The sequence below is a fragment of the Dasypus novemcinctus genome, chromosome 14, assembly GCF_030445035.2.
Source record: "Dasypus novemcinctus isolate mDasNov1 chromosome 14, mDasNov1.1.hap2, whole genome shotgun sequence".
Lineage (NCBI taxonomy): Eukaryota > Metazoa > Chordata > Mammalia > Cingulata > Dasypodidae > Dasypus > Dasypus novemcinctus.
In genome coordinates, this window is record NC_080686.1 from 29,946,661 (window position 1) to 29,969,619 (window position 22,959).

Consider the following 22,959-nt stretch of genomic DNA (forward strand, 5'->3'; position numbering starts at 1 on the left):
GCAAAAGACATGAATATGAACATCCAAACAGCTAAGAGAACACCAAACAGGATAAATATGAAGAAAAACAGATCCACATCATATACTGATCACATGATCGACGCAAACGACAAGGAGAGAGTTCTGAAAGCTCTCTCATGTTCCGAACAAGGGAGCCCCGATTAGATTGAGTGCCAACTTTTCATTAGAAACCATGGAGGCAAGAAAGCAGTGCAATGAAATACTTAAAAAGTGCTGGAAGAAAACAACTGTCAACCAAAAATTTTATATCCAGTGAGACTTTTTTTCAAAAATAAGGGAGAGATTAAGATATTCTCAGAAAAACAAAAGCCAAGGGAGTACATGATTATTATACCTTCCCTACGAGCAATGCTAAAAGGAGTTCTTTTGAAATTTAGCTAGAATTTTAGAGTGCCTAAGAGTTACCTCCTGGGAGCCCCCTTGTTGCTCTAACTGTGGTCTCTAAGCCAAACTAGCATATAAAAGCATTACCTTCACTCCAGCCTGGGACATGACTCCCAGGGATGAGCCTCCCTGGCACTGAGGGATTACTACCAAGCACCAACTAGCAACACAACTGGAAAAAGACCTTGACCAAAAGGGGGAAAGGGTAAAGACAAATGAGTTTATATGGCTAAGAGACTTCAACGTGAGCCAGGAAGTAATTCCAGAGGTTATGCTTATACACATCTTAGCAGGATCTCATTGACTGCCACAGTAAATATTGCCTCAATTAGTGGGGCTCCTGAGGTCTCTGGAGATATCCAGACACTACGGGCAGACTAGACAGCTCAGGAACTTGGTGCCCTGCCAGGGGGCCCTACTTTGGAATTTATGCTACCCAGTATGTCACAGTTGGACTCAGTTGTGGTTTCCCTACACATGACTCTTCTGTCCCTTCTATTTGAACCTATAGTTAGTACTAGAGTTGATAGGTGTATGGTCAAGAAACTTAAATCTTCAGGCTGTACATGTGCCAGCTGGGCCCTGAATCTCAATAGAGTTGCAACACCTACTCTCCAGTTCATTGGACTCACATAGGACAACTAACAAGGAGATGATAATGGACAACAACCATCCAAGGAACACAGAGGGTGTGCAACTGCAAGCAAGAGAGTTTCATCCATCTGCACCTTGGGATCTAAGTCCCCTCTCAATTAGAATCTTTGAAATATTTTTCACAAACTTTCCTAAATAAGAAGATAATATGGGTTATATAGATCAACTTAATTATATCAAATCTAAATATAAGCAAAACAAAAATATGAAAAGTGGAACAAAACTTTTTAAAATAGTTGTTCCCAGGACTGTTTATTAAAAATTTTTTCAAGAGATCCTTACAATACACGAAAGCCTCAGATCAACTGCTTTCCAGATTCAGGAAATAACAGAGAAGAGTCAACGGCAACATTCTCTGCCTGTTTTCACACAGTCTTCTTTCTTTGTGGCTCTGTGTTCTCTCCTTTTCTCAAAAACACACTGATCACTGGGTCCTTACTAACCAGGGAATCCTTAACTAATCACATCTACAGAGGCCCTATTTCCAAATAAGGTCACATTCTGAGGATCTAGGTAGACACGATTTTTGAAAAGACTCTAGGGAACTCAAGCAGGGTTTGATAATGGACAGAACGCTGAAGAGTAGAGTGAACATCATCATGGAGTACTGTGAGAGCCAGTGAGGTAAACTTCTTCAGTTATTTTTTTTCCTACTGGAATATCACATAAGATTCATTTGGTTAGATAGAGATATAAACTTCTATATTAGACCTAAACACAGATAAAGAGAAATCAAATTACAGAAGGATCACACATCTTTAAAATTTTTACTATGGTAACATATATAAACACAAACTTATATGTGTACAATCCAGTGATACTGTTTACATTCACAATATGTGCTATCATCACTATCCACTACCAAAACTTTTCCATCACCCCTACCAGAAACTGTGTATCCATTAAATAAGACATAACTTCCCACCCCCACTTACACACCCCCAGCCCCTGGTAACCTGTAATCTACATTCCAACTCTAGAAACAAGCTTTTTATGATATTAGAATTGGGAAGCAGATGTGGTTCAAGTGATAAGGACTCTGCCTACCATATGGGAGGACCTGGGTTTGATCCCTGGGGCCTCCTGGTGGAAAAGAAGAGAAAGCATACCTGCGCAGCAAGCCATGTGGTGAGCCAAGTGCCCTTGTGAAGCGCCAAGTGCCCACACGAGTACCCACGTGGTGAGCCGAGTGCCCACGCGGTGAGCCAAGTGCCTGCATAAGTGCCAATGTGGCAAGCTAAGTGCCCACATGAGTGTCTGCATGGTAAGCCCGTGCCCACACAGTGAGCCAGATGCCTGCATGAGTGCCCGCATGGCAAGCCAAGTGCCTACGTGGTGAGCCAAGGGCCCACATGGTGAGCCAGCGCCCGCGCAGCAAACCAAGTGCCCATGCGATGAGCCTGTGCCTGCACAAGTGAGTCATGCAGCAAGATGACACAACGAAAGAGAGACAAAGGGGAGAGTCAAGGTAAAGCGCAGTGGAGACCAGGAATTGAGGTGGCTCAATTGACAGGGAAACTCTCTCCACATCAGAGGTCTCCAGGATCAAATTCCGGTGAATCCTAGAGAAAGGCGAGAAGAGAAGACAAAAAGAGAAAAAGATACAGAAGATCACACAGCAGAGGGACAGAGATAACAAAACAGCAGGGTGGGGGAGGGGGAGGGGGAGAAAAATGTTTTTAAAAAAAGGAATTCTTATATTTAAAAAAAAAAGATATCAGAATCTAGATTTTATCTTACAGATAGGCAAAAGGAAGTCACAGAAAAGAAGGAAAAAAAATCCAAAAAGCACATGACAAGTTTAATTAGGTCTTCCTTTTGGGACACTAAGAAATAAACCAAATGAGGAAAATATATCACATTCTCCTTGACTTCCATGGTACTCGACTCTTCCAGCTTGACTCATCCTTCTTACTTCTTATCTTCATCTCCAGTAATCAATCAGTCATCAGTCTTCTCAACATCTCACCTCTACTCGCTCTGGTCCTTGCTTCATCATTACATGCCTAGCTTTCTGTAATAACATACCGACTGGTATACCCCACAATCTACCCACTTTACTAGACTCATTTACCTCAAGTCTCTCACACTGTCTCCGTTCTGTTCGAATCTATTCACCCAATCTATCCAAATCCCACTTAATTCAAAAAGGTTTTCCTAACCAACACAAGGCTGTAAAGATTTCTTCCCTCTGAATTTCCATAGTAATGACAGAAAGCAAATGCCATCAGAGATTATACAGATAATGTAAATGTGTAAAGCAGACAAGATTGAATAGGGTGCAGTAGAGACTGGTGAAATAGGGTACATGTATCTCCAGTTTGTAGTCTGAGTACAGAATTTTACACCTGGGTCACAAAATTTATTTCATAAATATGTAACTGTGTTACATCTTCTAGTGGATTTCTACTGTCTCATATTTATAGATGGTACTCCACAACTACAAAACAAGACTCCCAGAAGCCCACAGATCTTACAGCATTTCAAGTACACGGCAGATAGAAATACTTAAACAGGAAGGTTATTTGAATCTGAAATACTTCAACAAGGAAGTTTATTTGAATCTGAGGTACTAAATAACAGTTTAGTTAGGCCCAGCTGTAACAGATAACACGCATTTGGCGTTTGGGGAAAAAATTAAAAGTTGCCTACTGTAAACATTACAAACATTTCATAAAAGAAATACAAAGTTCTGATAATATTTCATTCAATTCTCATCAGAGGTTATTCTTTAATAAACTTAGAGCCTATTCTATGTGTTTTGAGACAGTAAGTTTGTAACTGGGGGGTACTGACAAATTTGATGGATGGTTGAACTTCACAGTCAACCACTGAATAACTTTTATTTAATGTCTGAATTCAAATCAAGGAATAGAAGAGGAACAGGGAAAACTGAATCCATTTTAAAAACAGAATTACATTATATTACAAGCATTCAGGCAATTCTTTTGACATATTTTTATACAGAATAATTTCTTTAAATATGCTCACTACAGAAGAACTGAAGAAAATCCAGATTCTATAATCTGAAATTGATTAAATTAAAAAAAAAAGTTTAACCAGACAAGTTGTTTACTGTAATTAAAATGATAAGAAGACTCATTCTTGCAGGAAAAGAAAAGAAAAAAACTACCTCCACCTCATTGGAGGAAAAAACCTGAGGAATCAAATTTTTTAATTGTCTTAATCATATCCTTTTTTCTGTAGAAAATATCCTATTATGGGATGGGGTGGGGAGTGGAATATATGGGAACCTCTTTTTTTTTAGTTTTTTAATGTAATGCTCTTTCTGATCTATTAAATTTAATTTAAAAAGTGTGAAAAATATATTCTATTATATCATCAAAAAAAATTTTAACTGAAAATGTTTTAATATATAAACCTATTTCCCAAAGGCTGTTTCTTTCTTGGTGTTCCCATCACCATGAATGCTATCTCTAATCCTAGGAGCTCTGGCTACAAAATTGGAGGTCATCCTCTTTGTCACACAACCAATCCACTGCAGAACCTGTGGACTCCTTCAAAATACAACCTTAATAAAACTAATTCTCACTTCATCCACTACCATCCACCTAGTCTAAGTCAACATCATCTCTGGCCAGTGAGCCTTTTAAAATGTAAAACAAATTATGTCACTCTTCTGCTCAAAACTCTCCAATGGCATCCATCACATAGAATAAAATCCAAAGTCTACCTTCCTCTCCTATCACTCCCTATTCTTACTCTCTTCCAGTCACACAAGACTCCTTCCATCCTGGATCACAGCAAGAGCAAGCCCATATTACTGTTCCCTATGATATCCAGGTACCTAAAAGGCTGAATCTCCACTTGTCACTTTTCTGCTCAAATGTTACCTCACCAAGAGGCCTTTCCTGACAACCCAATCTAAAGTAGCATGCCCCATCAATCTCTATTCTTCCAAACTATTTACTTCAAATAACAATCTGACTATATATATATAAAATATGTATATATATACATAAATTTGTTGTTTACTGTCTGCCTTACCCCACTATAATGTAAGCTAGCTGAAGCAAGGGCTTGTTAGCTTACTGCTGTATGCCTAGTTCTGGATCAGTACCTGGCATATACTAGGAGCTCAACAAATACCTGCATGAACAATTATAATCAGTTTTTAACAGCAATGATAATTTACTCATGTAAATGATCACTTTCAAATATCCCCTCCTCCATTTTGCGAGGAATATTATGACAAATATTCCCTCAAATTATTTCCAATTCACAAAACATTTTTATTCTGCTTTCAAAAAACAATTACCAACAAAATTTCTCTACAAGTTGCCTACCACTAGATGGGGTGGGAAATAAAGAGCTAGTCAGCAAACAGTCCTCCCATCTTGTTGCCACTTATTCCAAATATTCCTTATTTCTGATGCCTTTCTCTCCTTTCCAGACTGTAAACAGAATTTCTGCTTTCCCAAAACACATGACTCTTCTGGAGACTGGCCTCAGCAGTAAGAGAGGGCTATTGGAGGGCTCTGCCCTCCCTTCCCTAAAGCAGTATCCCAAAGTAAGTTCCAAGGACAACGTTTCCTAGGGGTGTTAAAAAGCATAACAGACACTGAAGAGGATCGAAGAAATTTAGGATAATCTTCATTAAACAAAATTAAGCCATTTTCTTTCTTGTAGGACTTTTCAGAATCTTAACTCTACTAACTGTGCACTGTAACTCTCCAAAATGGAGATCAAGTATACACAAGTAACCCAAGTTTATTTTTTTCGAAGAGCTTCTCTAAGAACTTGTGCTCTGTGGCACATATTTCATTCAACACTATCCTGGAGCAAAGGTCCTTAAAACCAGTATAAAACATGAAAGAAAAGAATACAAACAAATTCTTAAATAAGGGTGGGGGTAGAAGGACAGGAGGAAACAAGTTTTGTAAATTTTGAGTCTAAGTTTTATATTTACATTTCTGGGGGGAGAATATAATTATAGGTAACAGAGTCTTACATAAGGCAACAATCAGTACAGTCATTTTAGAATACGATGAACAACACAAATTCACACGCTGTCTGAGGCAAAAACTACTCCCCTAAAAAGAGCTCCTTTTCTCCATCATTCTACCACATCCATGCAAGAACCCATCCTTATCAATGCCTCTACATGCTTTCCTTGCCACTCAAACCTTCTTCTAATCACTATTCCTATCTGGTATCAGTGCCAGTTTCCAACTTTGAACTTTTCCCTCCTAACATTTGCATAGTAACTTCATAGAATCTGAGGTCAGAAGTAGAAGTTGAAGTTGTCATAGCCCTAACATCAAAGAAACTCCGGAAACTTAGAGGCCTGATAAGAATGTGGCCCAACTGTTCCTTCCCCATGAAACAATGCTACCTTCAAGCCCAAACCTGCAACAAATCCTAACTTCTTTGAAATTAAAAATAGCTCAACTGTTGTTTCATCTGCCGGCAGATGGCCAGACTATTTTTAATTCAAGATTCTAGAGAGCAGGAATGGATCAGGCTAAGCTAGGGCACCCTAGACTCCCTCACTGCAAAGCTTGCTGCAGAGAGCTCTACTGAGGAAGGTACCAAGAGAGGGCAACCTGGAGCCTTCCTTTACCTGTGGGCTTACCACGGGTTATGGCAATGGAGATATGTGGCTTTTTGTTTCTTTCTTTAAACGTTCTTTACTTCAAATTAAAGTCTGACACATGTATAAGATAATTCAAGAAAAATTTCAAGTTACTCTGCAAATCCTTTAAAGTTTCCTTTACGTAGTGTCTCTAATAATAAAATCTCTCCAAATCTAGATGAGGTTTCCTAAAAGTTATAAAAAAAATAGTTCTCTTAAGATACTGATATAATTATAATTTCATGAACATTATTTACAGAAAACCTATTTATAACTGGTCTTCTATAACTTTATGTTAAAAGGTAGCTGAATTAATTTTAAATACCAATGCTCTAAAATCTACTCACATGTTAATGATTCAAAAAAAAAAAAAAAAAAGGAATGGAAGTCTGAAATACTATATATTTTCCTGGCTCCTCCCTTCAGCCAATGAATATTTGAGCAAGGAATGCAGGAAGGTGTATTAAGAGTGGGCTCTGTATCTCTACGATCCAGCCACCACCCACTCACAATATAGAACAGAGATGACACCAAACAAAGCCATTCCAGTGTACTTTCCCAACCTGCTTGATGGTCACAAATATTATCACAAGATCAAAATAGGCCTAACCCAGGGCTCAAAAGTAAAGAGGAAGGGGGGAGGAGTCTATAATAGATATTGGGGGATACCATTTTGTAAGACAAAGAATTTAGAGAAAACCTATTTATAACTGGCAAAGATGAAATGGGATATCCCTATCAACTTATATTTAGGTGATAATGTACATGAATCACTGTAAGGGAGCAAACAAAGTTCACCAGGGATTAGCTACCATGAGATGGGTCAATCACATGAGATTCTGCTTCATGGGAGGATCATGTAACTTTTGTGAAATTACATGAGAAAAATGCCTTACACATTTGAAGTAAAGAAAGTACCCTGATGCCTAGTCCCCGATTGAATAGGCCACATTCCTCATAAGTTTCTGCCAACTATGTGAAAGGGACAAAAGTAAAAACTGGCAAAATTTGGAAGAGACAACCTTGATATAACTGGTACATACATTACAAACAGTTATGTCTAGAAATGCCAACAAGGATGAAATTATAGATCGTCTAAGGATGCCACTACAGGAGTGGCGGGAATACTCAATGCAACAGTTCACAGAACACAGTATTCACATTTGTGACATATTAGGATGAGAACTTTACAGTCATTAAGTTCAATATGCTGATTTTACAGAAAAGGAAACTAAGGCCCAGGGACTGGCCTTAAATGGCAACACAACAGAATTGAGATTCACACCCAGGATCCAAGACTCTCCTTTCCAGTGAGCTCTCCATGAAATACACTTACTTGTACTAGCATTTTGGAGTGGGAAAAAATATATACACAGTACACGCCATCTCTTCAGTCTGACACTTAAAATTTCCTATATTAAAAACATTTCCTAACATGCAAAATCTGAGTCTCAAAAACTAAAACTTCAGTTTGAATTTCTTAAGTTCTTAAAACGTGAAAGTTATTCATAAACCCAAATATAACTTTATTTTTTAAAATCCTGACATTCCCTCCCTCAACCTACCCCAATTTAATGACTATCCTTTTCAGGATCCAAAAATAAATTCAGTTTTTACCACTGTACAAATGTCTTCTCATACATCTGGAAAAGCCTTTTGTTAGCTATAAGAATTACAAAAGTGAACTTCTGATCCATGAGAGGTACGCAAAACTAAACTTAAGCCCACCATACACAGATTAAAATTTTTTAAATGAAATTATTTTGTTTTTCAATATTACCAATTTTAAGGATGAAAAATGAAGAAAACGGTGTAGTATAGCAGTTAAACTGTAGTCTTCTATCTATTTTAGTATTCAAAAGGCAAAGTTGCTTTTAAGCTATCTTGATCCTTTACTTTGGCATAAATTGAAGGTGTTCTGGATTTTGTCCCTTCAAGAACATTATTTTACAAAGCCTGTTATGCTATTTAAAAAGCTTCCTTTTCTCATCAATTTGACCTATCTAGTTCTAGTGCTACAAAATAAACCTAAGCACCAGGAATTCTTCTTAGTGTTTAATGTCCCGATCTCTCTCCTAAAACGATTTCGTCTTTGATAGATGCCATATATCTAGCAGTATTCCCCCTTTAACAATTCCGAATCTGCATGTCCTCGCTCTAAGTATTGTTTAGCTTTTCTCTGCTACGGGCTGCATTACACTAGGTCTCTTCCATTTGAACTATAAATCACAATTCAAGATTGAGAGCAGCTGCCACGGTCCGGACATGTGGCTGGTGGGTGTCATTGTCTTTTTCCATTTTCCCCATTTCAAACCCTCCTTTCTCCTGTCACCTAAAGCCAGTTTATCTAAAGGTGCTTTCCGTCCCGCTCGTATACTTTCACGCCCACCCCTTAACCTCTGGTCTTGTTCTTCCAGGTCAGCCCAGTCACATACAACATTACTCTGTTTTTCCCGTGGCAGAGGCAGAGAGATGTCAGAACGGGCTGCACCTCTTGCAAAACCCGTCGCAGACTGTCAGCCAGGGAACAACTTCAGCCTTATCTTCCCAAAGTACCATGCCAAACGATAAAGTTATTGTAATTACGATACCGAACCCTCCCCACACCCAATCTTGACATAGCAGCTCCACCTCAATTTTCAAGCTAATAAACAAGAGCTCATCTTATGCTTCATCACAAAGGGTGGTATCCTGTCCGCCCCGCACGGCCCACCAAAAAAATCCTCTTACACGCGAGTCCATCCCTCGGACCCGACGCCCCGCGACCCTAAAAACCCTGCCACGTTCCCCAAACCCAGCCAAATGCCCTTCCTCCCGCACCCGCCCCTGCCCCACATCCCCTCGAGTTACGGCCACCTCCTGCCAGGCAGCGGAGAGCTCCGCGGGGGCTCCCTGAGGTCCCGGCGCCAGGGACCCGCAAGCCCCCCGCCGACCCCACGTCCGCGGGGGCCGCAGCCCCGCCCGTACCCCCGCCTCGCCCCCGGGCCTCCTCGCCGCTCACCTAACGCCACCTCGCAAGCTTTGCGCAGCTGGGAGTGATGCGCCTTCTTCACTTCCTTGTCGGCCAAAATCTTCTCCAGGGCCCGGGTCAGGAACATGTTCTTCGTCTTCTTTCCCTCATACATGGGCGCAGAGAAGGAGCTGCGGCTCGTCCGACCCGCGGCTCCCAGCGGCCGAAGGGGGGGGTGGTGGGGCAGGGGAGGGAAGGGAGAGGAGGCGTGGAGGGCAGCGGCAGGAGCAGGAAGGGGCGGGGGAGCAGGGCCAGCCGCGGAGCCCGCGAGGAGCCGGAGGTCCTCGCTGCCCCCCCGAGAGGCCGTCGTTCGAGGGCCGCGCCCGTCGGGCCTCCGCTACTCCCGGCCTGGGGGTCGTTTCCCGGCCGCCCCTTTCACTCGTCCCTCCGGCCTGGCTGCAGCGAAAGCCCGACCCGGGCGGCGGTCCGCGGGCGGCCGAGGCGGTAAGGGCTCAGAGGCCCGGCGAGAGCAGAGCTGCCCTGGCTACTGTGGGGAACGGCACCCGCGGCGGCCACGAACTGGCCTCCATCACCGCCGACCTGTCCCGGCCGCCATGTTGGGAGGAAACGACGCGTCACGCAGCGGCCGAACGGCCGCAGAGATAGAGGCGGCGGCGGCGGCGGCGGCGCTGCTCGCCCAGAGCTGCCGCGGCGCCGGGAGGTAGGGGCGGAGGATGGCGCAGGAGGAGCGACCCGAGCCGCAGCGCTACGGCGGCCCGGCGGGGCCTCGCTGCCTCCCGCGTTCGCCCGCAGGGTGGCGTGGGGCGTGGCGGGCGTCTGCGGCGCCGCGCCGGGCGCCTCGGGCTCCTTGCGGCGGCTCGGCTTGTGGGCCGAGAGCTCTCGGCGCCCCAGCTCCCGCAGCGTGAGCTCGCCTCCGCTTACGCCGCGCCGGCGTCTCCGACCTTCTGGAGCTCCCTTTGGTCTGCGCGCGGTTCTTTCTCTCCAGGACTCACAGAAACACCCACTTCGCCCTGTTCTCAGCCCCACTGTTTCCGTCTGCCGCGCTCTACTCTAAATTACATGCCCCAAAACACGAAACTTCTCTCCAGGACCGTGCCCTCCCACTGCCTCAGGATTCGCTCTTGAGGAGGGTAAAGCAATTTACAGAGATTCAGGAATGCTTTACTTTCTCATCTGTCTGTAGGGTAAATCTGTAAGCTAGGTTTAAGGTCCCTTCTGAATTGAATCTGAAGTTAGGCAACACAAGTGAATGTGTCTAATTGACGAGGTTCCTTTAGAGCCCAGTGTTTCGGTGTCTTTAATACTAACTTTCGGTTCAGGAAATGAAAAGCAGTTTCAGAATGGAAGAGCTTTAAATACAAACATGACCCTAAATACACACACACGTGACCGTGTGTCTGCACCGGCTCTGAAAAGAGCATTCGAATTTCTGCGTTATCTAAGGACAAAATTATGGATACTGCCATAAAATGTACGCAAACAACTTACGTAGTGATTTAGGGACACGTCTCAGATGAAAAACTGAAATCTGTTCTTCCAAGTTAAAAGCTACTGTGTTACTCGATCAACACACCTTCCCTAATCCTAATCTCTCACTCTTCTATTTCATTGCCTCGACCTGCTCCTAAAGCAAACTATCCAAACGTAGGAGTGGAGAGGTTGTGAAGTGGCAAGAGTTGGAACAGGCTAACAACCATGAGAAATAAAAATGGAAAACCCGAAGATGACAGTGAATAAAAATAGACAAATAGGTTAATTTTCATTTATTTTTTATTTAGGTTAGTTTTTAAAATTTTGTTGTACTGAGAGACAAATCCATAAATTCATTCATTCCATTAGCAAATATATAAGTAAACAAAAAAAAAACAGATAATATCTATATCAGTTAAAAATAGATATAGAAGCCAGCTCCTAATTGTAGCACCAATTAAGAGAGGATTACGGTGGAAAAAGCAACTGGGTTCTTTAACGGACCACTTGCTAGCAGTATGACTTTGAACAAGTCAGTTAGCCTGCCAGCTTGATCTCTAAGATAGGAAAGACGATCCTGGAAGGCGTACGCCAGAGAGAGAAAAAATGCAGTGCTATTTGTTTTTGTTTTTTGTTTTTTTATTGATTTCAGATAAAATATCATAAAATGTTAGCTATTCATAACAAATAGTTATATTAATATAAGTAATGTCAATATGTGAAATGTATTTTTAAAATGTGGGAGGAAATGTTCTACAATATTTATGCTTAACTGTAAAAGCCTCTCAACTCTAATTTGTAAAGACGTTATCAATTATGGAAGTTTAAAGAAAAATAAGGAGACATAGTTTGTTTTTTTAAGATTTAAAAAAAAATTTATTTCTCCCCATCCCCTCGTTGTTTTCACTTGCTATGTCTGTTCCTCTGCCTTGTTTCTCTAGGAGACACCAGAAACCAAACCCGGGACCTCCGATGAGGGAGGGAGGTGCCTAATCATTTGAACCACCTCCTTTCCATGCTTTTGTTGTACATCTCATTAAGTTTTTCCTCTTGTGTCTCTTCTTGCATCAACTTGCCACACCTGCCTGTTGCGCCAGCTCGCTGTCCTGTTTTGGAGGCACTGGGAGCCAAACCGGATAACTTAGTAGGCGGGAGCTCAATTGCTTGAGCCCCATCACCTCCCACAAATAGTTTTTAAATTCTCTCTATTCATGGAAATGAGAGATTTAATATACTCCTAGATCAGACGTATTGATTTCTTATGTATGCCCTGATAGATTATAAACTTTTTGAGAACAAGCTCTCTAATTTATCTTTGTTGCTTTATAATGCCAGTGTTGTGCCAGACACTGTTGAAGGTGCTAGCTTATCACCAGTTACATTTACTCTTCTTTGTTGTCACAGAGATACACTGTATTCCCCAGCTTCCTTTACAGTTACTTGTAGCCATTCAGGCTTAGCCCAATAATTTACTAGCTGATAGTTTTGAGGATAACTCCGAGTCAAGGCACCAAGACAATACTTTCTTCCTAAAGACTGGCATCGTGGTGATCCTTGGTCCTGGGCTCCTCTGTTAAATGGCAATACACATGGCAGTCTCTCCTAGACTCTCCCTTCACTTCCCGGTTCCACTGACCTTCAAATTTTTGCTTCCCATGACTTTCTCTTTCTGTCTGGATTTCATTATGCTTATAAAGGACTCCAGTAATAGGATTAAGACCCATCCCAAATGAGTTGGGCCATATCTTAACTGAAGGAGTTTCATCAAATGTTCCGACATAGAATGGGTTCACAACCACAGGAAAGGACTGAGTTTAAGAACATGTGTCTCTGGGGTATATAGCGCCAAACCACCATACTTAGATTTTTTTTAATCTCCCACAAAAATCTTCCAGGCTCCTCCCCTTCTTTGGCCATTTGCTGAATATGGCCAAGCCACAAGTAAGAAGGAGCCTGTATCCCTCAATTACCACTTTTAGGAGAGCCAACCACCCAATAGGAATACCTGTTTTGGACTTATGTGAGCAAAAAACGACTCTTCAGGCATAAGTTTAGCAGCTAGCTTTATCCAAAACAATACACTTGGGATTCTTTAATGAACAATACAGAGATCCCTGCCTCTCACAGTCTACTTTATAGCTCCTACTTCAATCTGACATAACTAATCTTGTTTGTTGGTTTGTTTATGGTCTGTCTCCCCGGTAAAAGTTGGGACCTCATCTATCTTATTCATTCCTATATACCAAACATCTACTACAGTCCTAGATATAGTATAAACTTATTAAATAGAAACGTGTGTGAGAATTAAAGACACTAGACCTAGGACAGGCATGATCACTGCCCTTCTGGAGCTGACTGTATAGAGTAAGGGGAAAGATATTAAACAAGTAAATCACTAGTGAATATATAACTACAAATGTGTGAGCTACGATTAAAGAAGAGAATGCTATGAAGAGATCTATTTTAGATTATGGATTCATGTATGGCTTGCCTGAGGAAGTGACATTTAAACTAAGATCGGAAGAGTAGAAATTATCCAAACTAAGTCAGGGAAGAGCTTTCCAGGCAAAGTGTCTTGGGGTGGAGGGAAGCTCGACAAATTTCAGAAACCGAAAGAAGGCCAGAGTGTGGCTGAAAGGATCAAGGATAGAGGGAATATGGTATCAGTAGGATAAAGGGAGAATGAGGAACCAAAGCATACAAATATTGTATGATCTCACTGATATGAAATTAATAGAACATGCAAATTCACAGAGACAGAAAGATAATTACAGGTACCAGAGGTGGGGGTGGAAGTGGGGAATGGGGAGTTAATGCTTTTGTGTACAGAGTTTCTTTCTCTTTGGCATGATGGAAAAGTTTTGGGAATGGATGGTGGTGATGGTAGCACACCATTGTGAATGTAATTAACACCACTGAATTGTGTACTTGAAAGGGATTAAAATGGGAAATGTTATGCTATATATTTGATACCACAATAAATTTTAAAAGGTCTGCCAGGGCTGAAAAGAGCAAGTGAATGGGTAGGAATGCCATTTTGGGGAGATGGGCTTGGTGGGGATAGGAGCAGTGTTGAGGGTGGGAGGTAGAGTTTCCAATTTTGGAGAAATCAACCCCTCTGAGATATGACCAACCCCTCTCAGAAGCAACAACCTCAGTCCTCCTCTCTCCCAGAGGCTATTTCATTCCCCTCCCTTGCCAGGTCTAGGACCTTACCCAAAAAGGTTCTGGTAATGGTGGTATTGAGGCAACAGTCTCAAAGGGATACTTCTACCCAACTTAAAACTCAAGATATTAACTCTGACCTGAAGCAAAAATAGAATAAGACTTTGCAATAAAGCTGATATCCTGGGAAGATAGAGGGAAAATATTATTTTTAGTCATTTGTTGACAAGTATACAACAGGTTGAGGAGAATGGATTGTAGAGTGCCAACTCAGGTGATTTTTACATGAAATTATGAGTATATTGTACTGTACATATATTTCCTTTTTCTTTTTATTATTGTTGTTTTGTTTGGTACTTACTCTGTTACTTAAGAAATTCAACCTCAATAGTCACTTGCATTCGATTCCTTGCTGTTTTCAACACATTCAAATTCTGTATTTCTAAAATGTCTCTCATCCTCTAAATTTTAAAATATATTTTTCTATGTCTGATTGCTTTCTGAGTCCGTTTTGCCTCTCAGTGTGCAACCACGCCTTTTTGTAACCTGAGTACCCTTCATCGTTTTCCCTTTCATCTGTAACTTTGCTACATATTGGCAGCCTTGACTTTTCTCTTTGGATATTTTTTTCACTTTGGTCCCGCATAGTCAAATAATAGAAAAAATAAAAAACTCAGGTCTGGTTTTTAATGTCTTGGTATGCTTTATTGTGGTCCTTTTAAATATAGACATAATTTCAGTGTACATGAAAATTTTAATTAACACTGAGAATATTTGATTCATGTTAAAAAGCAATTTTGTTAACGTCAAAAATAGCAACTAAAAAAGTATAACACCTCCAGTAGCCTTGCACATGATCTCTAAATCCTATTAGCTTTCAAAATGTTCCATAATCTGACCCTTCCTGATTTTCAAACTGATTTCTCAATAGTAATGCTAATGATAATAATTATAATTAACATTTATATTGAGCTTGTTATACCCCAAATGAAGTAGGTTCTGTTATTATCCCTAATTTACAGATGAAGAAACTGAGATATAGAGGATTTATGCAACTTGTCCACAATCATGCAATTAATAAGTGGTAAAACCAGCATTGCAATTTGGAAAGTCAGGCTCAAACTTTAAAAAACTAAGCTATGCTGCCTCTCTAATAGCCTAAATTGTCTTTTATTCTAAACTCCTTTTCTGCCCACTCCCTCCTCCCCTGAAATACAAGGGCACTCACATTTCAGTTCATTTCCCTTCCATGCCCCACCTTCCCTGCTTTCATCTCCACACCACGAACTCATGCAAACACCAAAGTAATCCTCACCTGGATGCCTTGGCTCATTTTAGACCAATCCAGAGTGCCAATGCCACCTTTCTATTCTTTGCTCCCCTCAAAGGCTTTCCAACCTTCAAAGCCTAATTGAAATTCCATTCCCCTCCAAAAGCTTTCTACTTCTTCCTCAAAAAGCCCTACTCTTCCTGCTTTACATCCAATTATATATCCACAGTTGTATTTAACCAGATTGTAAATTTTTGAAGACCTGGCATAAAAGAAATGATAAGGTGAGTAACTAAATAAAAGATGGGAAACAGTGAGTAAACAGAGAATCAAAATCAATTCTGCTGAGACCACAATAATGACATTTCTAATTCAAGAAAGTCCATCTCCAAAGGCAGTCACATTTGCTTTCTGGCTTTTCATGTAAAGAGGAGTATATAAGCTAATTTTATATTCCCCTTTTTATCAGACTGCTTGTTCACATCTTGCTTATTAAGGAAAAGAATGAGTAAAGTGTGTTTTCAAACTCAGAGGTTCTGTTCACTGGCCTGCAGAAAAAGTATCAATACATTGGACAGCAAAGATAGAGAAAAAGCATAGATAGATTTGAAGAATTTGATATGGAAAGAAAAGATTAGGAAAACAAGCAGATTTTTATTGAATAAGAGACCGTCAGTCTTTTTTTTTTTTAAGATTTATTTTATTTATTTCTCTCCCCCCACACCCCCATTGTCTGCTCTGTGTCCATTCGCTGTGTGTTCTTCTGCATCTGCTTGTATTATCAGGAGGCACAGGGAAACTACATCTGTTTTATGTTGCGTCATCTTGCCCCATCAGCAATCCATGTGTGCAGCACCACTCCTGGGTGGGCTGTGATTTTACACACAGGGTGGTTCTCCTTGCAGGGCATATTCCTTGCGTGTGGGGCTCCCCTACATGGGGGCGCCCTGCGTGGCATGGCACTCTTTGCGTGCAGCAGCACTGCGTGTGCCCCAGCTCACCACATGGGTCAGGAGGCCCTAGGTATAAAACCCTGGACCCTCCATATGGTAGGCAGACGCTCTATCAGTTGAACGATGTCCGCTTCCGTATAAATCTTATTATCAACTATAAGATAGTAATTCTAAAAGATTAGAATGTTGTTGCAAAAACAATTACAAATTTAGACTCAGAAGTTGGAAGTAACAGAATTTTCCATGAATTTTAAACTATTAGATGTCAATGTTGTACAGAGCAATATACCTTAAGACATAAACACTTGAATTTCTGAAGAATCTTTAAGTTATATAATTCTCTAAAGAGTGTAGAAGGCACTTAGTTTTAATTCATGATACTATTCTCTACTTTCATGCACACAATTGTATTTTTCCTGTAAAGTCATACTAATGATACCTACTACTTATTAGGTATTTCCATTGTGTGAAGTACCTGACAAGCTTTAACTCAGTAAATCTGTTCTAGTCTGCTAGGCTGTTGAAAGCAATATACCAGAACTATGTTGGCATTTACAATGGGGACTTATTGGCTTACAAGCTTATAGTTCCAAGGCTGAGAAAAATGTTCAGATTAAGACATCATCAGGCAATGCTTTCTCCCTGAAGACTGGCTGCCAACAATTCTGGACTCCTGTCACAGGATAGGCACATGGCAGCACCTGCTGGTCTCCCTTCTCTTCTGGGTTTCTTTGCCTTCAGCTTCTTGTTTCAGTGGCTCACTCTCTTTGAATCTCATTCTCTTATAAAGGACTCTAGTAAGAGGATTAAGACCCACCCTAGGCCATGCCTTAACTGAAATAACCTAATCAAAAGTTCTTACTTACAATAAAAGTTTACAACTACAGGAATGGATTCTCTTTAAGAACATTCTTTTCTGGGGTCCATGCAGCTTCAAATAATCACATAAATCTTACACATAACTTGATGGTAATGAAGACACTATCATTTCTCTTTTACAGATGATGGGAAAAAAGGTTAGAGAAGTTAAGTTAATTGCCCATAGTCACAGTGTTAAGAGAGCTGAATTTAAATCTAAATTTTTCTTGCCAAAGTTCATGCATGCTCTTAAGCATTGTTCTACCCTACATCTTTTTTCTTAGACACATTTTTGCATATATGCACTTGAACATGCTTTTTCATTAATATTGTGCTACAATTATTGTTGGGGATTGAATCATGATCTCCACAAAAGACATGTTCAAATCCTAATCTTGGTTCCTTTGGGTGTGAACCCATTTGTAAATGGGACTTTGAAGATGCTATTATAAGTTAAGATGTGGCCAAACTGCATGAGAATGGATCTTAATCCGGTATGACTGAAGTCCTGATAAGCAGAGGAAATTGGATACAGAAATAGAAGTCAGATGTAGAAGCTGGAGAGATCGCCATGTGATAGAGGCACTGATGCAGCCAAGGAACCCCAAGGACTATGGTAAGATAGCATTAGAATGTTGCTGATTGGATGGGGATGTAGCTCAGTGGTTAAGCACCTGCTTCCCATGTTTGAGGTCCTGGGTTCAATCCCTGGTATGTCAAAAAAAAAAAAAAAAAAGTTAGAAAGTTGCAGACTCCAGGAGAAAGCTTGGCCTGCTGAGACCATCCCAGATCACATATTGCATTTATGTCATTGTCTCTTCAATTGTTCTTTTATTTTAAATTGTGGAAACTATATACAACATAAACTTTCCCATCTCAACCACTCCCAAATACCATCCAGTGGGGATAATCACATTCACAGTGGTGCAGTACCCTCACCATTACTAAAACTTTTCCATCTCCCCAAACAGAAACCCTTCACCCATTTGCATTAACTCCCCATTCTCCGTACCACCCACCCCTGGCATCCTGTACTCTCATATCTGTCTCTATGAGTTTGCATCTTCTCAGATATTTTTGTTGTATTTACCATGGAGCTTAGATTTAACATTCTAAGTCTGTAACAATCTCATTTGCTTTGATACCAACTTAACTTCAATAGTATACACAACCTAAAGTTCCTATACTCCTCCATCCCTCTACCTTTATAAAGCTCTTGTCACAGCTTGCATGTTTACTCATTATGAGTCCCAAACCATTGATTTATCATTACCTTTTATGAATTGGTCCTTTAAATCCTATAGGAAATAAAAAGTGGAGTTACAAACCAAAACTACACTAGAACTGTCATTTATATTAACCTGTGTCATAACCCTCACCAGAAATCTTTATTTCTTCATTCAGCTTTGATCTATTGTCTATTGTCCTTTCCTTTCAACTTGGAAAACTCTCCTTAGCATCTCTTGTAGGGCCAGTCTAGGGGTGATGAACTCCCTTGGCTTTTGTTATCTGGGAATGTCTTAATCTCTCCCTCATTTTTGAAACAGTTTTGCCAGATACAGAATTCTTGCTTGGCATTTTCTTTTCACTTTCAGCCTCTTAAATATGTCATCCATGGGAGCAGATGTGACTCAAGCAATTGGGCACCCACCTCCCACATGGGAGGTCCTAGGTTCAGTTCCTGGTGCCTCCTAAAGAACATGAGCAGATGCCGCAACTAGCAGACACTGCAACTGCCACAATGAGCATTTGCTGAGACCAGCCACTGCAATGAGCAGGTGCCACTATAAGCAGACACCACAATCAATAGCTCAAGCAATTGGGCACTCACCACCCACATGGGAGGTCCTGGGTTTGGTTGCCAGTGCCTCCTAAAGAAGACTGAGCAGACAGATGAGGGAGCCATCTCAGTGGGGGCGGGAGGGGGGGTGATGATAATAATTTAAAAAATTTATTTAAAAAAATGTGTCATCCCACTGTCTTCTTGCTTCCATAGTTTCCTATGAGAAATTGGCATTTAATCTTATTGAGGTTTCCTTGTATGTGACACATTGCTTCTACTTGCAGTTTTCAGAATTCTCTTCTTAGCTATAGCATTAAATTTGACTATAATATGCCATGGCATAGGTCTATATGGGTTTATTCTGATTGGAGTTCATTGAGCATCTTGGGTATGTATATTCATGTCTCATTCAATTTTTGAAGTTTTCAGTCATTATTTCTTTGTATATTCTCTCTGTTCTTTCTCGCTTTTTTCTTCTAGGACTCCCACATGTGTATATTGGTACACTTGATGATGTCCCATAAATCTGCCAGGCTTTTTTCATTTTTTTCATTTCAGTTTCTCAGACTGTATGATTTCAGTTGTTTTATCTTCAAGTTCTCTGATTCTTTCTTCTGCCAGCTCCAACCTGCTATAGAATTTCTCTAGGGAATTTTAAATTTCTGTTGCTGTAGCCTTTGGTTCCATTTTGTAATTTCCATCTCTTTATTGATATTCTCTTATGTTCCTCTACTGTTTATCTGATTTCCTTTAATTCTTTGTCCACATTTTCATTTAGCTGTTTGAGGTATTTAGGAACCATTTAAAAAATATATTTATCTGGCATATCCCAACTCTAGTCCTTCTCATTGGTGCTTTCTAAAGCTTTAATCTTTCCTTTGGGCCATCACTTCATGTTTCTTTGAATGTTTTGTGACCTTTTGTTGAAACTTGGGTATTTTGATATTTTACTGTCTTATAGCTGGGATTTAGACTCTGAGGCATCTGGTCTGTAGCTTGTATCCAACTAGTATTATGTCAGAGCTTTCCTTGATAGCTAACAGCTAACAAAAGAAGAGGAAGAAGAAGAAAAAAAGGCAAAAAAAGGAAACACTTTTCCCAGTCTTTGCACATTGACCTGTGCAGTGCCCTGCTTTAGGGCTTATCTAAATGAGTTTGGGAACTAGCTCCAGGTCAAAGTGTAGGACCCTCCCTGATCCTTTCTGCTCAAGCTCGTTGTCTTGGGTAGGCATGCAAAAGTAGCCCTAGGAATTCCCCTGTTTACAGGAATCCAAATACCTCCTATTCTCTAGGAATCTATTGTAGAATCTGGTAGAACCCTGGGTAAAGTCAGAATTGAATTTAATTGTAGTATTTGCAGAAGCTGTATTTGCAGTATTTGTAGGATCTATTGAAAGATACAGAAGTTTTTTACAACCTTTATAACCTAAATGTCATATATTATACAGAAATTAACTCAATAGATCATAGATCTAAATGTAAGATTGTAAAGCTGTAAAACATGAGGAAAACTTAGGAGAAAATAAACTGGAGTTAGGCAAAGAGTTCTTAGAGGTCACACCAAAACCATGATCCATAAAAGAAAACATTGGTAAGTAGTAAAACAGGATAGAATAGGGACCTAAGAAGGAGAGGTGGAAAACCCAATAAATTTCCACACGAACACCATCCAGTAGAAAAGACAAAGCAAAATCCTGTTGGACTCACATAGGCAAGTTATCAGGAGGCAGCTTGTAGCATTCACCCATCAGCTGTAGAAGCAGTGTTGGTAACTCGTGTCTGTTAACGTGCACAGACAAGTTGTGGGAATGCAGCTTGCAGCATCCTCCCAGCAAAAAGAAGGAGAAAAACAGGAAATTCCCACACCACCCACCTATTTTCATAAGCTCCTCTTGCAGTAAACTCCAGCAGAGCTCAAGAGTAATAGCCAGAAGCCAATTACCACCGAACAATAACCCCTAAAAATCAGACCACCAAATGAATTTTCCCCATTTTGTCCTAAATAATCCAGTCAGAGTAAACCCTAACCCCAATGATAGCCCATAAAACCAGGAACCCCAAAATGGAAAGCATGGACCTCTATCTTGAGCATGCCCATACTCATGTCTGAGTGTGTACTTTATCTTTATTAAACTCTTTGCTAACTTTCTTATAACTGTGGTGTGTCTCTGAATTCTTTCTTATGATGTAATCAAGAACCAAATAATACATTTCTCATTGTACCCATTTAATTGCTTTGTTTTCCCTTCACAAAAAAATTTCACAAGTGTTCAGAATCCTCTGAACACTCAATGCCTGACTACTCAAAGTTTTGTGCAAGGACCAGTAGCAAAGGAGCTGGCTAGAAATGCAGAATCCTTGTGTCCCACTCCAGACCTATAGTCAGAATTTGCACTACAACAAGATTCCCCCCAGGTGATTTACATGCACTTACAGTGTAAGAAAACAGGCAGGATGGATGAAGTCAGTGCCAAATAGCACTTAGATATTAAGAAATTGATCGTCTATCAATGTAGAGAGAGAATGGGCAATGAGAAGGCTTCAGAAAAGTCTGTTTGAAGACCTGGAAGCAATCTTAGAAATACCCTAGTACTTAAGGCAAAAGGGAAATCCAGCTCCTGGGTATGAATAAAAATGCTGTCCATTTTCTATTTAATGTATAAAAACATTATAATACAAACAAAACCGTCATCAGAGTCCCCCAAAAGATGAAACGTTTAGTTGTTTCAAGAACCAAACCCAAACGACCAAAATTCTAGATAAATATTAGTCCACTTTCAATCAAAATCTCCCTGCTTCTGCCCTTCCCCCATCCCACTACATTTCCCAATAATCAGAATAATTCTTTTGAAATGGATGTCAAATTCTGTCACTCATGTTCAACAGCTTTCAATGGCTCCATCATTTTAATTAGAGTGAAAGCCAGATCCCAACAAGGTTTTATACCATCTGCCTCCCACCTTGGCCACTCTTTTTTTTTTTTTTTAAGACTTATTTATTTATTTATTTATTTATTTATTTATTTATTCACCCCACCCCCACCTCACATTCTTCTATGTCTGCTTTTCTTCTCTGTAGGTGGCACTGGGAACCAATCCGGGACCTTCTTCCAGAGTGGGAGAGAGGTGCTCAATCTCTTGTGCCACCTCAGCTCCCTGGTCTGTTGTGCCTCTTATTGTCTCTCCTCTGTGTCTCTTTTTGTTGTGTCATCTTGCTGCATCAGCTCTCTGCTCAGGCCAGCACTCCTGCGCGGGTCAGCACTCCACTCAGGCCAGTTTGCCGCAAGGGGCCAGCACTCTGCATGGGCCACCTCTCTGCTCAGGCCAACTTGCTGTGCAGGCCAGCTTGCCTTCTCCAGGAGGCCCTGGAAATTGAACCCTGGACCTCCCATATGGTAGGCGGGAGCCCAATCACTTGAGCCATATCCACTTCCCCTTTGACCTCACCTGCTACTACTCTTTCCCCAGCTTGCTCAGCTTCATACACATTGGCCTCCCTGAACTTATCAAGCATGCTCACCTCCAGGTCTTAGCACTTGTCTCCTCTTCCTATAATCCTCTTCCTCCAGATAACTGATGGCTCACTTCCTTAAGGCTTTGCTTAAGCATCATCTTACTAGTGAGGCCTTCCCTGACCACCCTGCATTCAATAGCAAACACCTGTCCTCCGCTCCCTTACTCTGCTTTATTTTTCCCCAAAGCACTTATCATTTCTCATACTATTTGTTGTTTTGATTTTTGAGGTTTACTTTTTTTTCCCTCCTAGAATATAAGCTCCTTAAATGGTAGGACTTCATTTTGGTTATTTCCATAATTCACATGCCTAAAAGGGATA

The 22,959-nt window shown here is 40.7% G+C and overlaps 1 protein-coding gene across 2 annotated transcripts in view; it reads right to left on the reverse strand.

The window, feature by feature from the left end:
- The window catches only part of ARFGEF1 (ARF guanine nucleotide exchange factor 1), a 175,468-nt gene extending 165,037 nt beyond the window's left edge, over positions 1-10,431 (reverse strand). Inside the window, exon 1 of one of the 2 annotated variants that reach the window (XM_058275607.1) lies at positions 9,657-10,431. In XM_058275607.1, coding sequence (XP_058131590.1) covers positions 9,657-9,780 — 124 coding nt within the window. In that variant the 5' untranslated portion in view covers positions 9,781-10,431. The remainder of the gene's footprint in view (positions 1-9,656) is intronic. The other variant, XM_058275608.2, reaches the window with a different exon arrangement.
- Positions 10,432-22,959: the final 12,528 nt, after the last annotated feature.